Source organism: Pantherophis guttatus, chromosome 2, assembly GCF_059756535.1.
Source record: "Pantherophis guttatus breed Tessera chromosome 2, ASM5975653v1, whole genome shotgun sequence".
Classification (NCBI taxonomy): domain Eukaryota; kingdom Metazoa; phylum Chordata; class Lepidosauria; order Squamata; family Colubridae; genus Pantherophis; species Pantherophis guttatus.
Genome location: NC_142064.1, coordinates 252,163,404 through 252,182,545, shown reverse-complemented (window position 1 = coordinate 252,182,545; position 19,142 = coordinate 252,163,404). Strand labels below are relative to the sequence as shown.

At 42.0% G+C, this 19,142-nt stretch overlaps 1 protein-coding gene and 2 non-coding genes across 3 annotated transcripts; 2 read left to right on the top strand and 1 right to left on the bottom strand.

The window, feature by feature from the left end:
• Window positions 1–208: 208 nt before the first annotated feature.
• TRIM41 (tripartite motif containing 41) lies at window positions 209–13,780 on the bottom strand. Its single transcript, XM_087883831.1, has 6 exons — window positions 12,137–13,780; window positions 11,480–11,575; window positions 10,341–10,571; window positions 7,666–7,688; window positions 5,898–6,025; window positions 209–2,170 (listed from the first exon to the last, which is right to left on the bottom strand). Exons 1-6 carry the CDS (start codon window positions 13,046–13,048, stop codon window positions 1,650–1,652), a joined length of 1,911 nt encoding a protein of 636 aa, XP_087739957.1. The 5' UTR covers window positions 13,049–13,780; the 3' UTR covers window positions 209–1,649.
• A 3,222-nt stretch (window positions 13,781–17,002) lies between these two features.
• Window positions 17,003–17,075, top strand: TRNAV-CAC (transfer RNA valine (anticodon CAC)). The gene has a single exon. It is a non-coding gene; the product is annotated as a tRNA-Val (tRNA).
• Window positions 17,076–17,413: 338 nt separating this feature from the next.
• TRNAK-CUU (transfer RNA lysine (anticodon CUU)) lies at window positions 17,414–17,486 on the top strand. The gene has a single exon. It is a non-coding gene; the product is annotated as a tRNA-Lys (tRNA).
• The last annotated feature ends 1,656 nt before the right edge of the window (window positions 17,487–19,142 follow it).

Sequence of the window (19,142 nt, the reverse complement as noted above, 5' to 3'; positions counted from 1 at the left end):
ATCATAGGATTGTTAACAAGATTTACAGTATTCTACTCTAGACCTTAGGCTTGGTTTTAACTGAAACTATTGGCTTATGAAGTCCTTCCAGAAGAATATTCTAAGAATTCTTCATATCATTAAAAAGCAACAACCCTGAACCGCTTCATTAAATAATTTCAAATAATCCTCTCATTTTCAGTATTCAAATAAACCACAACAGCAAAGCTTTTTAACATGTAATCATTTATTTATTTATCTCTCAACCTTTTCCCAAAAAACTAGATTTCCTTTTAATATTTTTAGCAAAAAATAGTTCAGAAGCAGCTCTGTCAAGCCAAAAAGAATTTTTAGAAAACCACATATGATTGGAATAGGTAAAGCCTTCAGAAGTTCAAGACTCCACCGTGAAGGCTAAAACTAGTGAATGACTAAACTAAGTTATTTAAAGCAGATGGTGGGAAGGCAGAGAAAGAGAGGGTGAGTAAGACAGCAATAATGGGATCTTAGCATCTGATGGGATAGCACACACATCTACAATCATGACTGACATTCAACAGCTCAACAGCACTTGGTACTGTCATTGCTCCAAATGGCCAGCATATGACATTTTAGAATAGATAAATGGCAGGAGAGAGAAAAAAGAGCATCAAAGATTAAGAGACATTTCAAATGGAACATCACATGAAACGAGTGTAAAGAAGAACATGGGACAGAACTTGCATTTGTGTTTTCTTTTTAAATGTTATTAGTAAATTGCAAAAACAGGAAATCAGAATACAGGCATTGGAGCAATTGAAGAGGAATAATAGCATTAGGAATCCGTCAAAATATTTCCATATCGTTACTTTAAAATACAAAGCTATTGTGAGCGCTACAGGAATCCGGGCTCTGGTAAAAGCAGCACAGACATTAACACTGGGGCTATTCATTTTCCAGATGTTACTGGACCACAATTCCTGTATCCTTCAACATAGGCTATGATTGCTGGGGCTTTTAGAAACTGTCGTTCAGTAACATATGGAGGGCCACATGTTCTTCATCCCAGCTTAAAGCATGGACTTTGATTCAACCCCAAGAACATATTGGAACAGTCAACTTGTCTGATCAGGGGAATTCAAAACAGAGAAAAGTTACCACACATAGGTCTATCTTTTAAGTTGTCAAAGCCTGACTAGAAAGTTTTAGATATCCTTAGGAAAGTCAAAAACAAGTCTTGGATTGCTCAACCCAAGTCAAAAAGCCATGGGAGGTCCCACCAACCATTATAATTGCATGTTCAATAAGGTCTAATTTCTCTTCTGAAGGTCAGGGGCTCAGCTATCTGAGAACAGTATAATCAGCTGGCATGTGAGCATACCCCAAAGGTATAAGGAAAGAGCAAGAGAAAGCACTTTTTTTTTTTTTTTTGCTAAAATGGATCTGAACCCATTTAAGATAAAGTCAGATCTATGACCTGGTCAAGCACCAGAGAAGTAGAACTGTGCAAAACTGAATTCACCGAAGGGAAGAATCCCTGTCAAAAGGAATCCAAAATAAGAGCTAGATAAGGAATCCACCAAAGTCCAAGGAGGATGAGAAACTCTTATCAAGCATAATTAGGTGTGGGGATGGGATGAAGCAGAAGCCTCAAGGGATAAATTCAGCTATGCGCAACAGCTGCAATGGCATCAATTGCAGATTTTTATGCGGGTCCCCTTAGACAGAATGCGGAAAAAGGGGAAGATGCGCTCGCGAAATGAAGCATTAAAGGTGTGAATATGAGCCATGTTTTCAGCATTGTAGAATCCTAGCTGGCCTCGTTCGTAGTCCAGGTAGACACAAAAGCGCCGTAATTTCTCAGCTGGACAGAGGGATGTCTGCTCCGTGGTAGTCAAAGCCTGGTACTTCTTACCATTGGTTCCTACACACCAGATCTCCCGTTTCTGGTGGGAACCACTGCTGGACTTCTCTTTTCGTCGGGCCGATTCGCGGGCTGCCCCTACAGCCCACCCTCGCCGGCCCCCCACCTCCACTTCCCAGTAGTGGCGACCGTACGAAAAACCCTGCAAGGCCAACACACAGTAGTCGGAATCGAAGCGTTTTGGGTTATCCGGAAGATCCCGCCAACGTTCCCCAAGTCGGACGCTGTGACAGTCTGAGGAAAGTGTGAGCCGTGGATGAGCTGTTTCAGGGTCCAGAGTCAAATCCGCTGTAAGAGAAAAAAGACAAAAACAGTTTAAGTAGGGAGCAAAACTTTGGTCTGCGTAACAGTGTTATTCAAAGTTTGAAGATATATGGATTTCAACTCCCAAAATTCCCCAGCCAGCATTTGCCAAGTTTGAGAAACACTCATCTATTTGAACTCCTGCAAAACCCTGGGGTAGAAGTCTATAAAAAGAAAAGGCTTTCACAGCATGAATTATATGAATTGCTATTTCTGCACAGTTTCTATTCCTCTTCTAATGACATTTTTACAATAAATAAATTCTTAGCTTCCATTGCACAATGGATGTATACATCTGTCAGGTCCCTTAGATCCCTATTGGGACACTGCCATTCTGGCAGGGAGGAGAGCCCTGGATACTCCTTTACAAAACTCTTTCCTGTTTCTGGTCTACCTGTCACTTTGATGTACCTGCTTGTGAAAGGGAGGAGGAGGGATTGGCCTGGGGCCATTTGTTTTGTCTCAGCTCCGAAAGAATGGGCAAAGCAGGCACCTGAGAACAGCTTATAACCTTCTCAGCTTGAGTTGTTCTCACAACTTCGCACCTGTAGATTGGCTCATCTAGACTGGACATAGGTTTATTAATTTATTATTATTATTTATTAATTCAATTTATTAATTCAATTTGTATGCTACCCCTCTCCGAAGACTCAGGGCGGCTCACAATGCATTTAAAATCATTATAAAAAACATTTAAAAATTAAAAACATTAAAAACATTAAACTCATCCACACCATTCATGGCCGGATCTCGCCGGATCGCAAGAGCGAGATCAACGGTCACAGGCCTGCCGGAAAAGCCAGGTCTTCACCGCTTTTCAGAAGGCCAATAGGGTGGGAATGGTCTGGTTAAACATTGCAGAAAACCCCTTCCTAATGGTTTTAAGCGGGAACTTCAGATCCTGCCTTGCTTTACTTGCTATCACTTTCTCTCAATAAGTTTCCTTTTGAAATAATGCCTGCTTCAAGAGTTCTTGTGATGGCTCAGGGCCTGGCACAGAGATAACACAAACAGCTGGCAGTTCAAACAACCTCTTTATTGCTCCAAAAGCTCCCCAAATGCTCCCATGTTTCTGGGAAGTCGATAGTCAGAGGGAAGAAGTCATCCACGCCATCATCCCCCACTTACAACAAGCAGCGCAAGTCACCATTAAGGGCCAAGCCAGACGCCAACCCGATCCCATGCAAGACAAACTGACAGCTGCACTGAAATCAGCGCTCCCAGCCGACCAATGGCTTACAGACAACAAAGATGTTTTAACCATGAGAGATGGACTAGCTTGGAAAGGGTCTACTCTAAACTATATGTTCCTACCAACTTGAGGCTGGAAGTCTTACAGCGCAGCCATGACTCACGACTGGCAGGCCATTTTGGCTTCTTGAAAACTCTGCACCTGCCCAAAAGACAGTTTTGGTGGCCAATGATAAAGGCTGACTTAGAGGACTGCGTAAAACGCTGTGCCACTTGCGCAACCATGAAGATGAGACCAGGGAAACCTCCTGGACTCCTACAACAAGTGGCTAACCCCAGCTGGCCCTGGGAAGAAATCACAATGGACTTTATAGTGGAGCTCCCAGAGAGTGGAGGGAATACAGTCATTTGGACGGTAATCAACTTGTTTTCCAAGCAAGCCCACTTTATTGCTTGCTCGGGATTACCCTCAGCAAGAAACTGGCAAAAATGTCTATCAAGCAGATTTACCAGCTGCACGGGGTGCCCCACCGGATAATCTCAGAGCAAGGCGTCCAATTTACCACTAAGTTCTGGAGTGAGTTCCTGAAATCGGTCGGGTCTACTCAGGGACTTAGCTTGGCTTTCTGAGTACAAATGGAGCTGTGGAACGAGCGAACGCAATGGTGGAGCAATATATAAGATGTTATGTGGATTACCAGCAAAAGAACTGGGCGGACCTGCTGCTGTTCGCAGAAGTGGCTTACAACAACGCAGTACATGCCCGAGCTACCCAGAGAACCACCTTCCTCCATGACTCTAGCTAAATGGAGTCGCTAAAGAAGGGATGGGAAGACACCAAAAAAGCGCTGAGGGAAGCCACTGAGGCGTATAAAAAACAAACGGACAAACACTGATCTCTCCAGTCCCCCTTCTGTGTGGGAGATCGAGTTTACCTATCAACTAAATACATAAAATTGAAGTTGCCCAATAAAAAGCTGGGACCTAAGTTTCTAGGACCTTTTCCAATAGTGAAAGTAATTAACCCAGTGACAGTTCAGCTTAACCTCCCATGCATACTAGGGAAAGTGCATCCTGTCTTTCACTGCAGTTTGCTAAAGCCAGCAGTCGGTTCAAGGTTGAGGCCACAGACCCGACCGGCGCCCAAGCCTATAGTGGTGCAAAGGGAAACCCATTATGAGGTTAAGAAAATCCTAGACTCTAGATTGTATAGAGGTCAGTTACAGTACCTAGTTCATTGGAAAGGGTACCCTTTGTTTGAGGCTACTTGGGTTAAAAGCTGGGATGTAAAGACCGACAGATTAGTGAAGCAATTCCATGACAAATTACCTGATAAGCCAAAGGGTCCTCTGGGGGTGGGGGTGGGGGAAATAGAGAGAGGTGGTTAGGAACTATTGAATTAATTCATGTTACTCTCGTTGCAGGACACGATCATTGGTTGGGGGGGGGCAGCCTGTCAGCCCTGGAAGCCTTCTTTTTCTTTGGATCTTCAGGGCTATCACAATTAGTGCTGTGGGAAACTGGGAAGGGGGATTGCATGGAGTTGTAGAGATATCTAGCCATAATAACATTCTTTTCTCTGGGAATCAAGGACGTTCAGCCTGCACCTGGAGTGGCATGACTGAGAGGCATCTCCAGTTGGGATGGTGCATTGATTGGATCATGTGATGGACATGTGGGTGCAGGGGAAGGGACTTGGACTTTCTTTTGGGTGGGGAAAACCTGGAAGCATTCAGATTCGGGTTTTCCCAGATGTGTCAATATGACATCTCTAATAAAATGGAACTTTGAGGAACTTCAAGCCTCAGAGTCTTCTTTCGTTGGGGGTGTTATTTGGAACCCTGACAGTGAAAACAAACCCCGACACAAACCTCAAGCAGTCTCTGCCTGCAATTAGTCCAGCCCAGCACTGTTTGCATCAAGGCTGCATGGCTATAAATCCCAAATGTATTTGGCAAAACAAGAGCCAAGCAAGGAGTTCAGGGAGCAAAAGATCCAGATAATTAGTCTAGAACAGGAGTGGGCAATTGTGGCTCTTTTACAACCTGTGGACTTCAACTCCCAGAATTCCTGAGACAGTCAAGCTGTCTTGCTTGCTTGCTTACAGGTTGTAAAAGAGCCACAATTGCCCACCCCTGGCCTAAAACACCAAAAAGGAATGCAAGGACTCTTGGCAAGTTCAAATGTTGGCATACAAAACTTCAGGAACTCAGCGTTTGTTCCCATCTTGAGCTCTGCCTCTCCTCCCTGCCTGCAGGCCTAACTAATTCCGAACAGCCTTGCCTGGACTGACTCTGCCCTTCCCCAGTTTCCTCCAAGGTCAACGGAGCTGCCCTCTCATTTGCTGTCAGTTTTTGTTCCAGCTCATCTTCTGCTGCAGATTCAGACTCCAACGAGGGCGTGATAGTTCTGCTTTCTTGAAGAGAGAGGAGAGGCAAGTCCTTACAACATGGCTAGGATCAAATGTATTTTTCTCTGCATGTCTAACTGCAGGAGAAAATCAGCTCAGTTACCTCCTTACCTTGAGGTGCTTTGCTAAAGACCTTCTCCATCTTCCTCATTAAAACATCTATAAGGAAGTAGTTCCGGTATTTCTTTCCTGTGTCCACTGGCACCATTTCTGGATCTTGGAATGTGATGTTCTCACACCTGACAAAGGGACCATATAGAGAGCAAACATATAAAACGAGATAAATGGCAACCAGCAAGAAAAGCATTGAGTAAGAACAGAAAATGCAACATACTAGGTGGGACCTAAGTCTATTCCTAGGGTAACTCTGCTGCTACAGCAGTACTTCTCTATTTAGAACAGAATAGAATAACAGAGTTGGAAGGGACTTTGGAGGTCTTTTAGTCCAACCCCTTGCTTAGGCAGGAAACCCTACACCACTTCAGAGAAATGGTTATCCAACATCTTCTTAAAAATTTTCAGTGTTGGAGCATTCACAATTTCTGGAGGCAAGTTGTTCCACTTATTAATTGTTCTAACTGTCAGGAAATTTCTCCTTAGTTCTAAGTTGCTTCTCTCCTTGATTAGTTTCTACCCATTGCTTTTGTTCTACCCTCAGGTGCTTTGGAGAATAGTTTGACTCCCTCTTCTTTGTGTAAGTTTTCCATATTATTTTCACACAGAAATGGACAAGAAGCAAGCATATTAATTCATTAAAATGATAGGAGAATAATAAAAAAAAACATGGGGAAGATTTGTTGGCCCTCATCAAATCTATTTGCAGTATTGCATTCAAACTCTGCCTAACGCTTGAAGTTCAATCTTGACAGGGCTTAAGCCTTCCATCCTGCTGAGGTCAGCAAAATGAAGACACAGATTGTTGGGGGCAATATGCTGACATTGTAAACCCTCCAGAGTGCTGTAAAGAATTATGGAGTAGTAGATAAGTCTTAAGTTCCTTTGCTATTGCTATTGCTACAGGATGAAGCCATTCTGGTCACATGCATATGAAGATTTTTCACTGGACCTACTTATTCTGTTCCCAATAAGAGTCAGAAAGGACTGTGATCAGTTGATTAGCAGGCTACTGTCAGGTGTATCACATTAACAAACCACTAACAAACCAGCCACAAATACCACCCTTGACCACAATAGAGAGCAGTACCGAAACACTGCAATTCCCCTGGATCCTAGATTAGCTAGGCATTCTCTGGATGGTCCTTACTTACAGAAAAGATATAAGTGAGCAGGTTTCCAGTAAATATTCTAACAAAATCTTTGGAAAGCCAGAGGTTTAGCTTCTTAAATTAACTCTGCTAATGATGTTCTAATGTAGTCTAATAGATACAGCAGCTAGACTCAGTAAAATAATTATAGCTGCATGTTACCAGTTACACAATCTTTTGAGCTGAAACTATTAAGATACTGCCACATATACTTTTCTCTCATGACCAAGCATAAATAAATGGATTAATCAAATTAAATAAATGGATCTAGGTTTCCCAGGCAAACTGCCATACATGCATTAAGCAACCTCAGTGCTATTTAACTTCAAACAAGTTGATCTATCCCAAGTTTCCATACCATTTTTTTGAGGTGTGTGTCTTTCTGTTGATGGGAAATTAGTACAAATCCCTCAACTAATACTAACTCAAACCAAGTGACAATATGATGAGATTTCCAGATATTCTGTATTCAACCTGTCATTTGCAGAATTGGCTCAAAGGTATTTGTGAAAAGCCCTTAAATTCTAAAGAGACTTTCAGATACAACCTGGCTAACAGTGAAGCACAAATTTCAGGAATGTAAACCAGAAATAACCAAAAGAAATTCAACCAACCTGACTAAAGTGCCTTTGAAATCCTAGGGAAAAAGAAGAAAAGAGGTTAGGATGCTCGTACACCAAATGTTATAAAACAGCACAAATAGATTGAAAGAAGACAACCAATTTTCTGTACAATTTCCTGTGGGCTTTTTCTGGAAAGGGTTTTCTTGGTTTTTTGGATGTGTGTGTATGATTTCTTGGGGTTCCAAATCTTGTGTTTGTTGTCAAAAAGCTTTCCTTGAATAAATACTACTTTTCAGCCTTCCTGGCTTGAATGTGACTGACGCTACCCAGATCCTTGACGCTGTATGGCTGTATGGCTAGATATATTGCATATCAGGATGATTCACTTTAAACAGGTGATTGCCTTCTTAGTATGAAACTGCTGTAGCTCATGTAGCTCTTTGGGCCCTTTGCTGTGGCTCCCTGTCAGGTGATCCCACCACTAGCTGGCCCCGCCCCTCGCCCTCCCAGTCACTCCTTGCCTGGCCTGAGAAGGTAAGGGTGACGGGGGATGGAGAAGTGGCCAGGGCAGAGATAGAGAGATACAGAGAGAGTGGGAGGGAGGGAGGGAGGGAGGGGAGAGAGATATGTCAAAAGAGTTTTGTGGTTCCCGGTATTTTTTAACAACTGGTTCTCTGCCCTAATGACTGGCTGGGTAGACATGACTGGGGGGGGGATGTCATGTGACTGGTGGAAGTGTGTGACATCGAATTGGCCATGCCCACCCAGGTTTTGTGGCTCCCGGTGTTTTCTTTTCTGTGGGAAACGGGTCCAAATGGCTCTTTGAGTACTTAAGGTTGCAGACCCAAGTCCTAAATCAAATTCTGGGTGGCTTATAATCAAACATAAAACAACATGTACATAATGGAAATAAAAAAGAATAAAACCAACCATCAAAAAATAGAAAAAACATGCTACTGCCATACTTCCCTGAGGTAATCCACACGTTATCTTCCACTTTAACCTCACACTATCCCAACACTTGGGAAAAAGCCATGTCTTAAGTGCTCTCCTTATACTATATCCTGATTTTATAAACCGTGAATTTGGCGATTTTTTTAAAAAAAATAAAATCTTTATATGTCATCCAGCATGTCTTTGGTGAGAGGATTAAGTATAAATTATTTAAATAAATACCTCCTACAAACTGTAATCTAGAATTTCTCTTTCCACCTTTCCTAAGCTTAACAGACACCTAACTTAGTGCTTCTCATGGTGCTCAGAAGCAGTAGACTGTTGACATAATCAGCATTCCTGCCCTCCCCTGGGAAACTGGCCTGCACACTTTGAGCATCATTTATGAACTTCTTATAAGACTTATAGGTATTAATCAATAAATCATGCGGACCCAGCCAGCCAGTCTTTCTTTCTTTCTCTCTATGGCTGCTCATCTCAAATTTGGTAGCTGACAATATGAAAAGAAAGAATAAGAAACAAAAAGAACAGAAAAACACCCAGAAGCAGCAGACAGGATAAAAAGAAATTCAAATCATAAATCAGCATAACAAATGCATAGGCTCGGTTACACCTCTGGACCCCCCATTTCTTTAAGGCCTTATGGAAGGCTGAGAGGATCCCCGAAAATCTTTATGGCTCTCAGCCCTCTTCTTTTACCAGAACTGCTCCAGCTTTGGAAAAGACTTACCTGCTCTATGAATTAGCATGGAAATGATTTTTTGTTATCTCCCACATTTAATAGCTCTCGCCTCCTAACCAACCTGTTTTGATTCAAACACAGATCTAAAAAAAAAAAGCCATTTCTACATGTGTGTAATACCATCCAAATCATACAAACTAATGTGTGGGGCATCTAATTCAATGCAATGATCCGAACAGATTTCCGAGTTCCAGTTCTGTCCAGTTGAACAGAATATTAGTCAAATCCCCTTCCAAAGTGAATATCTACAAACCCCAAATATATTATTCATTTGGGACTCCAGTTTTCAAACATATAATGTATCACATGTACTAAATTCAACACATTTGCAACTTGAGAAACAATCATTGTAGGAAATTGTCCTACACAAGTGAAAAAAATTCCTTAAAATCCACAGGCATTTTAGTATTCATGTTATAGACCATTTCCTACTAAACAGTTGAGTGTTCAAATACAGTAAGAGATGTTGATAAGATGCCCAGACATGCTCCCGAAATAAAGATGGGAAATACCGAGAGGTCGGATTTTCTGTAAAGGCTATTTAATTATGCCATATTTTGGGCCCTTTCGTTAGGCTAGAAATAATGGAAGTGGGACATTTTTGGAAAACAAATTACTCTCGCTACTACCCTTAACTATCTCTGAAAAGCAGTCGGAAATCAGGCTGCCAAAATTCAGCTGCCAGATGTCAATAATGCAATCTGAGGGTTCTAAGTTCAAAATCTACTCTCTGAGTCTCTCAAGGCTAAATGTCAACATTGCTGTTCTTTAGGCATGTCTTTTAGATCATTGCTATGCTCGTATTCTACCATCAGGATTGTTAAAATCATGCTTGATTTAGATAACAAGCCAGATAGGTTTTAAAGCAATGTATATTCCACAGGGTAAATTCTTATTTTTAACAGATCAAGCAATCCGAGGGCTTATATCTTTGTGTTTGTTCTTAATTATTATAATTATATATAACAAGCAGGTGTGCTTGGGACCAGTCACAAAAAGGAATCCGGGCAACTGGAGAAAGAGATTTTACCTTGAGCAGCTGCAGACCATCTTGCTTGCTCTTGTCTTCTGCTTCTGCAATAAGACGGCTTAGGGCAGCACCTTGCTCCTCCAGGTGACAGATGTTGCTACTCTGGCTGGCCAGTAGTATCTCATAGCGATCTTCCAACTGGTGAAGCAGCATAGCTTGCTCTCCAACCAGGAACTGATGCAGCCGCTCAAAGTCTGACTCAAACTCTTTCATATCAAGTTTCATCTTGTTCTGGGGCAGATGAAGAAAGGAACAAGAAGGCAATACTGAGAGGGTACACAGCCAAGATTTGGGACTGTGCCACTTTATGGCACAGAACATTAAATCTATGTCAGCTTCTTTAGCAGGCAGCAGGACCAGACAATCCTGCCTGGTTTTATAAACAACAGCAATCATACCAATCTATACAACTGGCAAACGCGTATCTGTACCCATCTGTGGTAGAAAGACAGAAAATCTTTTCCCACTTTTAAACTCATGCTTGAGGCAAAATCACAAGAAATAATTCAACCCTCATTGAATTCATTAAAATCCTTTCTCCATAAATGTTGTATGAATGTTTTAAATCAATAAAACAATCCCAATCATTATACAGTTTACAAGAAAAGAAATAAAAATGACTCTGCAGAGAGCTCTGCTGATTTCAACTATTTTAAGCATTGTCCTAGGCAGAACCTGAAATTCTACTTAACGTCATCTCTGTTTAGACCAAGAAGAATACTAAAGAAATTAGAAGACGAGACCAATTCTAATACTGATTGACCCATATATCCTCAGACTGAGAGGTAATATCAGCAGATCCTCTGAGATATATTTAGAAGAATGGGATTGCACAATTCTTATGACTGGCAGATAAAGCCATCTATATACTTTATAGTTAAAACCAGGCCTCTAAAATTCAGATAGAATCCTGGGTATGTCAGTTAGGAATCTGAGATTTCTACTTCTCTAAATCCTTGACTTCAGGATAATCCCAAAAGAATCATTTTCTTAATGCAAAGACAACCATCTGTTCTTAAGACCAAGACATTTTCTCTTCACCAAACTTCATTAATAAAAATATACACTAAGAATAAGGTGATCCTTCAAACAAGAGACTGACTGGAAATGTAAGAGAATTAAGGGAATATTGAAGTTACCTTGATATCTGTTATCTTCTCCTCTTCACTTGATTTCTGCTTCAGAACTGACTCCAGTTTCTTTTTCAATGGATCCAAGTGGCCCTGGAGTTTAGCCTTAAAAAAAACCAGAATAACTAGAATGGCACAACTTAATTGTATTTATGTTCTACATTCATAAAAACAGCAGCTGGCAGAAACTTTTTTGAAGTTCAGATCCAATGTTCAGAGAAATAAGTATTAAATCCTCATGTCCTGGTAACATAGTTCCCACACTGTATTTGGATACCTCCGATGCAAACAGATTTCCTATTTTTACAATACACCTTCTACAAAATCCCATCTCTCTCTTAAATGACCTAAATTTGTAGCTTCTATAGTTAAAGGGGAAAATGAACTATATACTGTTTTTGACAGAAAATTACAGGGCAGCTAAATAAGAGAATTTTCAAAAGAGTATCTGTTATTGATCTATTTATATTTACGTATTTGCATAAATATATCACCCAGGGGTTTTTCTGTAGGCAAAGCAGGGACTCTATATTTATACTAGTATACCACTAATGTTTGTCAAAGCCTGGCAAAATTTATAATACTATAAACGCTTTCATAACACAGAAGGCTCCAACTTAACAAGATTACACACTAGCATTTACACCATCTGGTTGCATTCCGTACCTTATATTCTTGCACAACTTCCTCTAGTGGCATAACACTGTGGTGTTTATGGCTTCGTGACTCTCTGCACACTACACAGATGGGCTCTTCATCTGCCTCACAAAAGAGCTTAAGTGGCTCCTGATGTTTCTCACATAGGGCTCTTGGAGCATGGCTTGCAGCTAAAGTAGATGGCGCCTGGGAGGAATCCCCTGCTGCTGCCATCTCCACCACATCAGCTGACGTAATGGCAGGCTTCAGCGGTTGTGGATGCATCTGTCGGATGATCTGCACCATATTGGCCAGCTGAAGATTGGGTCGGAAATTGCGGTGAGGAAAAGTTTTGCGGCACTGAGGGCAAGTGAAAGACTGCCGTTGCGGAGTAGGTGGAGTTGCCGGCACTGTATATTCTGCCTCTTCTTCTGGCTCTTCATCCATCACTTCCTCATCCTCATCGTAATTATCAAAAAACAAATCATTCTCCATAGCATCCCAGATATCCTGGTCCCAGTACTCTCTGTCATCATCCTCCCAGGCATCGTCATCTTCATCGTCGTACTCCTCCTCCCTGGATGCATCCTCATCCTCATCCTCATCCTCTTCCTCGTCGCCCATATCATCGCCTAAATAATCATTGTCCTCCAGGTCGTTGTCGTCGTAATCCCCGTCTTCCTCGGGCCCCAGGTCATCGATGCCCCCCGCATCATCCGCCTCCCCCTCCGAGCCAGAGGCTGCCACTTCGTCGCCTTCTTCGTCGTCACCCGAACCCCAAAGCTGAGTGATGCACACGCGGCAAAAGTTGTGGCCGCATCCAATGGACACCGGGTCTATGAAGTAATCCAGGCAGATGGCACAGACGGCTTCCTCGTGGAGGGTCGCCACAGGGTTCGGAGGGCCGCCGGAGCCCCCCGCAGCTGCTACTGCTGCTGCCATGAGGCCTCCACGCCCCGAACGACTAGAAGAAACGCCGACAGGCCGAGTGTTTCCCTCGGCCCTACCAGGGCTTCCAGTCCCCCTTCCCTGCTTGCTCGCCGCCCGCAAGTTCCCTCCGCAAAGATACTCGGGAGGAGGCGACGACACACCCGCTCGCTTCTCTTCGGCCCCCGCAGCCTGCTCGGCCAAGCCCGGGATATGCCGGTCCTGCGAGGCCCCCCCTCCCTTCTCCCCAAGAGCTCGCGCCCTCCTCCTCCTCACTCTCCCTCAAGAGTCACAACCGCCGGAGACAGGCTGACAGCCCTTCCGCCCGTCCCCCACCGACCGAACTCTATCAAAACTATCACCTTCCTCCCTCCCCCCCCCCCACTTCCACTCACGCCGGAAGTGAAAGGGAAAGCCCGAGGGCGTTCTAGGCCGGCTCCTCTCTATGGTACGGCGTCCTCCCTCCCTCCCTCCCTCCCTCTCTCTCTCTCTCTCTCTCTCTCTCTCTCTCCCCCGCCCCCTTCGCTGGTGTCCCTAAGGAATGCGCCGGATTGAGTTTCGCGCCCGGAGATCTGCCTGCCGCCCCCGTTGGGCTTCCGCGGCCCGCAGCCACGGGCGGAAGGCCAAGGACGCGGCGCTTTAAATGAGCCCAATGGAAGAAGAAGAAGAAGAAGCCCATAAGGGTTTTGACAACCCCGAGGTTTCCATGTCGGACGTCGCTATGGTCACACTCACGCCGGAAGATCCGGCTTGACAAGGTTTCCGACAAAAGGCACCGGAAGTCTGGGTGCGCTCTGTACTATCATTATTATAGTCTCTATAATAGTCTCTAGTCTTTATATTATAGTCTCTAGTCTCTATGATTGCGGAGGGTTCCACTTTCGAGAGCGCTGAACAACGGGAGCGCTGTTATTTTCGAACCCCCCCCCCCCTAAAACAGGGGTCTCCGATCTTGGCAGCTTTAAGACTTGTGGACTTCAACTCCCAGAGTTCCTCAGCTAGCAAAGCTGAGGAATTCTGGGACAGCAAAGCTGGCTGAGGAATTCTGGGAGTTGAAGTCCACAAGTCTAAAAGTTGCCAAGGTTGGAGACCCCTGTCCTAAAAAGTTCTTCCAATTGCTCATAGTTATTCCATACCACGCTTTTGATCCATTCCTTCTTCTTCTTCCTCCTCCTCCTCCTCTCTGCCTTTTTCTTCGGCCTCCTCCCCCTCCTTTCCTCCCCCTCTTCTTCCTCCTCTTTCCAGTGGTAAATTTCCGAATAAAGATTTATCTTTGGATTACAGATTTATGTTTGACTTTTAAAGACAAGTTCTTGTATAAACGTTTTTTTTATATATTATACTTGGTTTTCCCTAATCCCAGAACAACTCATTTAGTGGATAAAGGCAATTACATCTCCTTAAAGTTGTAGCATGTGACAACAAAGCAAAAAAAGGAAGATGAGCAAGAAAACGTGGAAGAGAGAAATCTAGGTGGCAAAATCTTTCTCTTTTTAAAATTTCATCTCCCTTCACCATTTTTTGAACAAGGCACATATATTAAGGCAGATGGGTTGATTATGTCCTACAAAGTTAATGTTGATTCTTAACAATCACATCAATAGGTGTTCATATGGAGGCAGATCTTGATACAGATACAGATTAACAGAATTGGAAAGGACCTTATAGGTCATCTAGTTCAACCCCCCTCCCCCTCAAGCAGGAGACCCTACACCATTTCTGACAAAATGGCAGTCCAATCTTTTCTTGAAAGTCTCAAGTGATGAAGCTCCCACAACTGCCTCCCTGGAAGGCAAACTCTTCCATTGGTTGATTGTTCTCACTGTCAGAAAGTTCCTCCTCATTTCTAGGTTGAATCTCTCCTTGGTCAGTTTCCATCCATTATTCCATGTCTGGCCTTCAAGTGCTTTGGAAAACAGCTTGATCCCCTCCTCTCTGTGGCAGCCCCTCAAGTATTGGAAGATAGCTATCATGTCTCCCCTGGTCCTTCTCTTCACTAGACTAGTATTATATTATATTATCTGACCATTATTATGAATAAAAATGGAAATAAAGCATATTATATTTTAATGATATGTACAACAATCTTGGCATACTGCCTTTCAACGCTGTTTCAAGTTGAAGGAACAAAATTGTCACACTCCAAATACTAATTACATAGTATGAATATCTCTGGATGTTGTTGCAAGGGGTATTGAGAATATGGAAGTGAGGTAGTGTAGTGTCGTCTTGATGTGTGATTATCATGACATGCCTGTTTTACTGCAAGCTTGTATTGCAACAGGAGTTGTAAAGTTTTAGGCTTGAATGGCATATAAGCCCTTCTAGACAAATATAGATGGACAGGTAGTCCTCTACTTGTGACCACAATTGAGCCCAAAATTTCACTGTTGCTAACTGAGGCATTTGTTAAATGAGTTTTGCCCCATTTTATGACCTTTCTTGCCACCATTGTTAAGTGAATCATTGTAGTTGTTAATAATATGGTTGTTAAATGAATCTGGCTTCCACATTGAGTTTATTTGTCAGAAGATTGCAAAAGGGGATCACATGACCCTGGGATATTGCAACCATCATTATTATGAACCAGTTGCCAATCATCTGAATTTTGATCATGTGACAGGATGCGGCAACAGTACCGTAGTAAGTGTGAAAAACAGCCATAAGTCATTTTTTTTCAGTTCTGTTGTAACTTTGAATGATCACTAAACAAATTGTATGTCAAGGACTATTTGTATGTGCTTTGAAAATTTAACATATTTTTTGGCAGTTTCAGGAGGAAAAAAGGCATTTTAATTTTATTATTAATTAATTATTCCCCCTCCCTTATATATCGTAAGCCCAGTGGATCCGGTCAATTTATGAAAAACTCTTTATAAATCACTATTCTACTAATGCTGCCTATTTTAACCTATTTTTTCATGTAGGAAGAAATATCCTTCTGGGTTCGGCTCCAAGTGGGGAAAAAGACACTGGAAACATGGAGACTGCTTGAAAAGATGGTTTAATGGTGGACAGGATCACATGGCTTGAGTTCCTGAACAGAAAAGGGATGAGATACAGCGAGTCCCCGGGTTTTATGCTTTCTCTGACTTTGAACTTCCTGGGGCCCCAAAAGAGTATCCTGATTGGTTGTCAGACTCCCAGGGGGTTGGGGTCTTAGCTAGCCTTGCTGGCTAATATAATCTTCCCATGTGCCATGTGGTGAGTTTCTGTCCTAGATGAGTCCCATTGTATTAGTCTCTGTTGCTATTGTGTTGCAGATGGGTCCTATTGTCAAAGATTGAGTTTCTGCCTCTGGTCCATTAACAAAGGGGGGGAGGCAGGAAGATGGGAGTTGCTTTGTCTTTAAAACGTGTTTCTCTATTTCTCAACCAGGGGAACATAATATTCTGCCTTTTTAATATTTCCTAAAATATTTCATTCTTCCAGGAAAGGGGTGGGTGCTAACTTCCTACATTCACATGTATTTTAGACTTGAATATCACAATATTAATTATTCCTTGTGTGTCCAATCACACTTGGCCAATAAAAAAATTCTATTCTACTCTACTCTACTCTACTCTACTCTACTCTACTCTATTCTATTCTACTGCATTTATTGTATTAGAAATATATCAGTGCCCAATAAAGCCTGTAAATAGAATAAAAAAATAAAATGGAACTGAACACTCTGATCCTACAGAAATAGGCATGTTGCCAGAGAGGAGCAATAGCTTGTTTATATTTGATATAGTACTTGTGGGTACCTGCAGATTTTATTGGAGACTTAATAAAGATGATTATAGCCTCTATATTCCATCTCGGCTGGTTGCTTCCCAGAATTGGTTTGCAGGATACTTTTAAAAGTATCTATCAATTCGCTCTGGGAGCTGACCATAACTACAAGAAAACAAAAAACATTTTGCGAAGGGCTTAGTTCCAGCACTAAAGTGTTGTAGGTTATAGGGGAAGGGCAGGAAGCAGCGGGTTTCTGTAGTGTAGTGGTTATCACGTTCGCCTCACACGCGAAAGGTCCCCGGTTCGAAACCGGGCAGAAACAGCTATGTTCTTTTCTTTCATTTTTACATAAACTTAAAACACAATAGTTCGGATGTTTATACTTTAATGGAAAAACTTCTTTCCCATAATGTATATGATGATTCATGGTAATTCAGAACAAAATGCTCCAATAGTCTTTTGCTGATTTTACGCTGCATCCTAAACTTCGAAGCAATTTTCCAAAGAAGGCAATATTGGTCAAGATTCACATCATCTACCGAGACAGTAGTAGTACAATAGTAAAGTATAGTACAAGTACAGTATAACAGAACGAACTCAGAAATACAGAATTAATACATTTTATGTTAAGTAAAGTTTTGGAAAACAACTTTCCCAACAGCCCGGCTAGCTCAGTCGGTAGAGCATGAGACTCTTAATCTCAGGGTCGTGGGTTCGAGCCCCACGTTGGGCGCAGTGTATTATTTTTTTTTTTTCGTTTTTACTTTTTAGAAGCAAAATACCATAAATGAATACTGTCGTTCTTTATTTTTCCAAAGGGCTAGCTAGTTCGATCATTTGCAGCTCAGGCAACAACGGTGGGAATAAAGGAGACGAGGAGATCGTTATAGGAGTGTTTTCTTTACTATATTTTGTTTTTCTTCACTTTTCCATTCTGCCCTGAGTACACCTCATTAGACTCCGCTCTTAATCTTGCTTCATCGTTTTTCAAGAATTTTTTTTAAAAAAATTGTGCAAGCCTCAGCTCTGGAATATAACCCCTATAATGGTCGAAATCTGTGCACATGGGACGAGAGCAGATCATGCAACATTACTTCCTGCTTTTCCACCGCAGATACACAACGATCTTATTATAAATGGCTCACATCAAGTTGAGGTAGAGAGCTCTAGAGCAGTGTTTCTCAACCTTGGTAGCTTGAAGATGGGTGGACTTCAACTCCCAGAATCCCCCAGCCAGCAGCGCTGGCTGGGGGATTCTGGGAGTTGAAGTCCACCCATCTTCAAGCTTCCAAAGTTGAGAAACACTGCTTAGAGTCATTTTCCTTAAAACTGGATCCTACAGGTTTTGGATCTATTCCATTTTGCTAACCAAATAAATCACCTTATCAATGTATGTTTGTAGATTTTTCCTTGGATGTCACATTCCAAAATGACGAAAATAATCACTAGAAGACATTTAGCATAAACTCTCACAGCAGATGAACTTTGAGAGGAAAAAGGTATTTAAGATCGTATCTTATTTCTTTTCGTGCTTTGTCCTGTTTTTGAAAGTGAATTTTTTTACACCTCAGGCTACTAGAACTCAGTGCTGAAACTTTTTTTCTTTCACAAGATTCCCTTCAGAGGCTGCAAAACCCATATGCAAATTCATACAGCCCATTGCAATCAATTTATATATACAGTATAAGCACACCACACTGACACACATCTGCACACGTGCACACACACTGGACACATTATGTCAAGATCCAACTTTTAGGAGAAGGTTCCGATGCTGGAAAAGGTGGAAAGAAAGAGAAAAAGATGACCAGCAACAAGGGGGATAAACATGATAATGAGCGCACCAGGTTAGGTTTAGATTATGGAGAAAATCTTATCTACTGGGAGTATGTGGTTGCTAGGAGTCAAAAACAACCGAATGACACACAATGTGTGTGTGTGTGTGTGTGTGTGTGAGAGAGAGAGAGAGAGAGAGAGAGAGAGAGCGTATGTGTGTGTGTGAGGGAGGGAGGGGGAGATCTAATCACAATATATTTTATTATTTTTTTCAGAGGAAATGTTACTGTTCTGTAGTTAGGAATATTTCAAGGTCATGCATGTTACAAATAAGTAAGTTACAAATAAGTAACAATGCATCCAACCAATAAGGCAGTGTTTAGAAGAAAATGCCAAACAATTTGAACATCTGCTGTAACCTACCGTTTAATTATGTTTTTGTTCTGAGTTATGCTTTTCTATTCTGACATGTTTTTATTGTAAGCTATTGTAAGTCACTTGGGTGACAAGGGCAATATAGAAATGTGATGAATTTCATGTACTGTACTTTATATACTGTGGAACATTGTTTATAGGGCTTCACTTTTGATACACCCTGAATATACATAAAATA

Bases quoted from the DNA above. Each gene is read 5' to 3' on its own strand.
- TRIM41 (XM_087883831.1), bottom strand. From the start codon at position 13,048: ATGGCAGCAGCAGTAGCAGCTGCGGGGGGCTCCGGCGGCCCTCCGAAC. The intron at 11,576-12,136 runs GTACGGAATGCA...GTTTTTTTTAAG, and splicing joins AAGTTGTGCAAGAATATAAG to GCTAAACTCCAGGGCCACTT. The intron at 2,171-5,897 runs GTAAGGAGGTAA...TTTCTCTTACAG, and splicing joins CTTTAGCAAAGCACCTCAAG to CGGATTTGACTCTGGACCCT.